The sequence below is a fragment of the Cyprinodon variegatus genome, unplaced genomic scaffold, assembly GCF_000732505.1.
Source record: "Cyprinodon variegatus isolate N-32 unplaced genomic scaffold, C_variegatus-1.0 Scaffold160, whole genome shotgun sequence".
Classification (NCBI taxonomy): Eukaryota; Metazoa; Chordata; class Actinopteri; order Cyprinodontiformes; family Cyprinodontidae; genus Cyprinodon; species Cyprinodon variegatus.
In genome coordinates, this window is record NW_015150613.1 from 278,972 (window position 1) to 284,702 (window position 5,731).

The following is a 5,731-nucleotide window of genomic DNA, read 5'->3' on the forward strand; positions in this document are numbered from 1 at the left end:
GGACATTTGCATTTCTATAGTCTTTTCACACACAGCTAGAAGACTCATTTGATTCTGTTTTTGTTGCTTCTTTGCATCGAGGAAACAGAAAATTATATTTGCACATTCATGCCTTTGATGAGACGAGTTGTAGACTAACTTTATGTGAGAACTTGGTGGATATCTCACCTTTGCAACACAAGGGAAAATCTGTGAACAATGTAGTTCATTATCTGTTCAGATACACACTTATTGTCTTATACAGTCAAGAAATATGTTTCCCTGTGCAGTTAAGCTCTTTCTTTGTGGTGCACTCTAAGTATGGAAGGTTAAGCAGCTTCTTAGCCTTGTGTTGGTGTCCCGGTGAGATCCTTGTGGATTAGGACGCCAGGGACAAATGTGAACCAAAAAAACAGTGTTGGAGTTTGACTCAGCTGGTCCTCAATAAAACGTTAACACCCATCTACTAGATATTTTGTTAAGAGCAAAAAATTAATTCTTACTTGAATATTCACAAATAAATTAAGATCTCATCCCTTGTTGTGCTGGCAGGAATTTTGTCTTTTTTGCATGGTAAGAAAAAACATCCCCTCCATGCCAGGACTCATATCATTTAATAAATATAAAGTCACCATCCGGTCTCTGTACAATATGAGCAGGACTTTGGTCTACATTGCCAGCGTTAATTCGGACCTGTTCCCAGTGAATGATGGAAACCGACAGGGCTCTGTCACCGTTCCTGTTCAGAACCATTATGGACATGATTTTTCAGTCACAGTCAAGGGCAATAGGGAGGTTGGTTAGATGATGTCATTCCTGCTTTTTACATGATGGGGTTCTACTGGTACCCTCCTTCCATGACCTGCAACATGTCCTGCGGTGGCTCGCAGCTGTTTGCAGAGAGTGAAGCGTCCGAAATGAGAATCAGGTCCTCTGAGTCCGAATCCACAGTTCTCAACTGGAAAAATGTGGCTTGTCTTCTTCAGGTTGGGGAGAGTTTCTGCCTCAAGTGGAAGAATTAAAGTATCTTTGGGTCCTGTTCACAGGTGAGGGAGGAATGGAGCGAGGGATCGATAGACTGATCGGTATGGCTGTTGCTATAATGTGGACACTGCACTGGTCTGTTGTGATGAAGAGAGAGCTGAGCGAAAAGGCAAAGCTCTTGCTTCACAGATCAGTCTATGTTCCCATCCTCACCGTTGTTTATGAAATCTGGATAATTTCTGATAGAATGAAATCCCGGAAATCCTGAAATTAGCTTTCTCTGCAGGGTGGCAGCGCAGTCCCTCAGAGATAGGGTGAAGAGTACGGTCATTTGGGAGAGGTTCGGAGTAGAGCGCTTCTCCTTCACATGGATAGGGGTCTGTTAGGGTCTCTGGAGTTTTGCCTTTTTTCCTAGTGTGAGTGCTGGTTGCTTTGCTGACACGTGTTGCTGCACACCTGAGAACATTTCTCACTGAAGTTGACTAACGTCTATAAGGAGGCGAAGGATCATCCCTCTTCGCCGGATGATTACCCCTGATGGTATTCCACTAAAAGATCTAAACCAGGAATACCTTTCTTGTTGAAATTTGTCTTTTTGGGAATCCCTTTTCTTATGTTGACTCTGTTATTGTTCCAGACAACCAGTGGACCTCGGTTAATCACCATTATTAATGGAAAAGGTCTTACCTTTGTGCAGCAGTTGTCAGTCTTCAACACCTGCCTGCTTGCTCTCCTGCACAACGTCTCTTGTAGGTACCAAGGCTCTTGGATCTCACTCACATCCTGAACCTCTGGGGTACGGTCTACAATCCCCACTGAATCAAACCCCACAGACCCATGCTACTACCCCTTCATCTCTCAAGAGAGCAAATCAATCAGTCATCAGTTGTCATCAATCAACTCCTTCCTGATCAGTCTGCTTTCTCCCCTTAGACCAACCAGATAGCTCAACTGACTTCCTGCAGTTCTCCGCTTCCAGATTCTTGTTGCTATTGTAATCATAAAAATTCACTTGTTCTCAGTGTGATTCTGCATGAGGTTCAAAAGTCTAAAAAAACAACATGACAGCGTCATCTGAGGTGGTTTAAACATCGGCTGCCACCTAAATGTCCATGTTGGCCTGGGATTGTCTCGAGCTTTTCTTAGCAGGGAGGGAAGTCTGGGCGTCTCTGTTGAGGCTAGTGCCCCTGTGACCGGGTGTAGGATGAAGTGGAAGATGACTAATGTAAGTAAGAGTTCCTTTAAAAACTATTTTTATATTATTTTCCTTTGTATATTATATTTATACATTTATTGAATATATTACAAGTGGAATTCAGTTCATTTATATTTTTAGCACACAATGCAAGCTCACTGGTTGTGAATAAGCCAGCCTCAACACACATAAACACTGAGAACATGTTGGTGTGTGTGTATGTTTGTGCTGGGGATACATGTTAAGGCCAAATGATTTTGCCAGAAATTAAAATTGTGAATTTTTAACGAATATTGCTATTGGATTTTATTTTTGATATTACACTAAGTACAGGCAGGTAGATGTTTCAACCTAGGATTACAGTTTTTGAAAGCTTTCTTGTCCATAGTCTAATGTTGAAGAAATTTACTGTCATCTTTTTGTGAAAAAAGTTCTTAGTTCTAATTGTATGCATTGATCTGCATGCTATCTGCAACTCTTTATACATTTCTGTGTGACGACAAAGCCACTTCAAAAGTTTTACCACCACCTAAAGGACTTAAGTGAGAAATTGAATAACTCTTGTTAAATATAGCGTGATTAACTTCGAGTACCTGTACGATTTGTGTTTTGTTAAATTGCAACAAATTAATTGCCCAGCCCTAGTACAGACATGTATATAAATGCAACAGAACCAGAGAGGGATAAAATACCTTTAATTTGGAATATGATCATGCTTTTGTCCCAATCCAAAGAAGACAGTAAAGACAAAAAGAAGTTGAATGAAATACCATAAAACTTATAAAGTGCTGCTCCATAAACTAACCTGTGCATTTTTAAGATAAATACGAGTTCAATCTTAGCTGATAGTCATAAAGTTATATATGTTTTGACATTGGTACTCACAAAAGGTACATTCTAACACTGATTGGCCCATTTCTGGGAAAAGGTTTGCAGATAACACTACAGTGGGGGAACAGTTTATTAGTTTATGGTCTGATCTGTACAGAGAAAAATAAAATCTGTTAATCAGTGAATTTTATAGAAACTCAAAGATTTAACTCTGGACTCTGAAATGTAATGCTCATCACTTGGACCTGATCTAAACCAGGAAGAAGGTTATGATTGTTTTTCCTTGCAGAGAGACTCCCAGGTGATCAGAGTCTTCTTTAGACCAAACTAGCAGCTTCCTCAGAGTGGGTCTAGTAACGGGTAAGAAAACTGGAAACCTCCAACACTGCTGCTTCAAGCTGCCAAAACTCCACACACTGAAGGTAAGTTGGACTGAGAACACCACAGTCACATTGAAGGAAGAAAATATGGGAGGGAGGGAACCCAAAACTAACTCGACCGTCTCTGTTTGTGGCTTCACTTAGAGACAAAATGGCTTCTAGACCAGAGGCAGAACTCTTCTGTTCAGTCTGTAATGAAGTCTTTAAGGATCCGGTTGTTCTGTCATGTGGCCACAGCTTCTGTAAGGAGTGTCTGAAGAAATGGTGGAGAGAGAAACCAGTACAAGAGTGTCCATTTTGTAAAAGAAGATCTTCAAAATCTAATCCACCTATAAGTTTGAGCCTGAAGAACCTGTGTGAGAAATTCTTACAACAAAAAGAGAGATCTTCAGAGCATCTCTGTAGTCTGAATCCTGAGAACCTCAAACTTTTCCACCTGCCAGACTGTCTCGCCTGCAGAGATTCAGAAAACCAAACACAGCGCAGATTTGGCACCATCAATGAGGCTGCTCAGCAACATAAGAAAATTCTTCAGAAAACCCTGGAACCTTTGAAGAATAATCTGCAGCGCATGAAAACAGACCAAGAAGAGTTTGATAAGACAGCAGAACAAATAAAGGTCCAGGCGCAACAAACAGAGAATCAGATTAAGGAGCAGTTTAAGAAGCTTCATCATTTTCTAGAAGAGGAAGAGAAGAACAGGTTGGCTGCACTGAGGGAGGAAGAGCAGCAGAAGAGTGAAATGATGAAGAAGAAGTTGGAGGATCTGAGTAAAGAGATAGCAGCTCTTTCTGACACAGTCAGAGCCACAGAGGAGGAGCTGAAGGCTGAAGACATGTCATTCCTGCACAACTACAAGGCTGCAATGGAAAGAGTCCAGCGCCGCTGCCTGCCACAGGATCCACAGCCGCCCTCAGGAGCTCTGATAGACCGGGCCAAACATCAGGGGAACCTGGCCTACAAGATCTCAAGCAAAATGAGAGACAAGTGGTCCAACACTCTTGTACTTGATCCAAACACAGCGGGTTCAGAACTAATCCTGTCTGAAGATCTAACCAGTGTGACTTCAAGAGAGAATCAGCTGCTTCCTGATGATCCAGAGATGTTTAGATCAAAGTTTTCTGTCCTGAGCTCTGAAGGCTTTAACTCTGGAAACCACAGCTGGGTCGTTGATGTTAGAGATAGTAAGGGTTGGATGGTTGGTGTGTCAACAGAGTTTGCCCAGAAGAAGGAAAACATATATTCCAAATGGCTGGTGATACAGTTCCATGGAGGTAAATACTCAGCATGGTCTCCACCAGTTTATCCCACAGCTCTTTCAGTACGGAGTAACCTCAAATGGATCAGAGTGAATCTGGACTGGGACAAAGGAGAGCTGCAGTTTTTTGATCTGTGCAGTAACACAAACATACATATTTTCAGGCAAACCTTTTCTGAGAAGATGTTTCCATGCTTCACCACTCAAGACAACATAAAGATGTTACCTGCAGATTTTAATCCCACCTCAACAAGGCCTCGTTATATACCCCCTCCCAAAAATCTGCCTCCTGCAGGTTTGAAGTGCGTTTACCGAAGTTAATTGCTTGATCTAATGTCACTTTGGAATGATATTGATCAATTCTACAATTGATTTGGCAATAATCTTTTTTACATAAATTGAGGTGTACTTTTACTCTGTTAGGCTTTGACTTAAAGGGGAAAATATAAAACAATATAACAGAAGGGTAAAAAATTATTTCTGCCCCAGAAAATCATTCCAATACAGAAGTCGAGAGCGGTCGTGTACCTCAGATACTTTTTCACAGTGGTTTTCTCGAGAAAACAAGTGAATTTTCTCATTATTTAAAGATAACCAAAGCCGTTTTCTGGAGATAAGGAGGTGATAGTTTTCTCATTAAAAACCTGTTTTCTTTTGATATAGAGATGATTGGTGTGTGTTAAAACTGATTGCATTATTCAACAACACAACAGCAGGAGAGAATTTATAAGTGTGTAATTCTGTAAATAGTCCTGTGTTTATCTTTTTAGGTAACGAGACGATGTTGATGGTTTGATGATTTGCTTCCACTTCTGATTCATTAGCAAATAAACCTATGCCTCCACTGGCTTAGCGCCGGATGTTTTCTGAACATCCCCGGTGTTACGCCTGTAACAGGTATAAGATGCATTAACCCCCAAAATGAGTCCAGATGAAAGATTTTAATTGAAAAACAGTCATATTTGTTTCTACTGCATTCCATGCAATCCAATCATCAACCACGACCTGACAAGGGGTGAAAAGAAATAGGCAAAAAAAATATATATATTATTTGTGCACACATGGTACCACCACTGCATAATCTCGTTAACTCTAGAAATATAA

General features: G+C 40.8%; 1 protein-coding gene across 1 annotated transcript; it reads left to right on the forward strand.

Moving 5' to 3' along the window:
- Positions 1 to 3,520: 3,520 nt before the first annotated feature.
- On the forward strand, positions 3,521 to 4,948 carry LOC107086732 (E3 ubiquitin-protein ligase TRIM39-like). The gene has a single exon (XM_015377859.1). It carries the CDS (start codon positions 3,521 to 3,523, stop codon positions 4,946 to 4,948), a length of 1,428 nt encoding a protein of 475 aa, XP_015233345.1.
- Positions 4,949 to 5,731: the final 783 nt, after the last annotated feature.

Excerpts from the sequence above, each read along its gene's own strand:
- LOC107086732 (XM_015377859.1), top strand. The coding sequence starts at position 3,521 with ATGGCTTCTAGACCAGAGGCAGAACTCTTCTGTTCAGTCTGTAATGAA.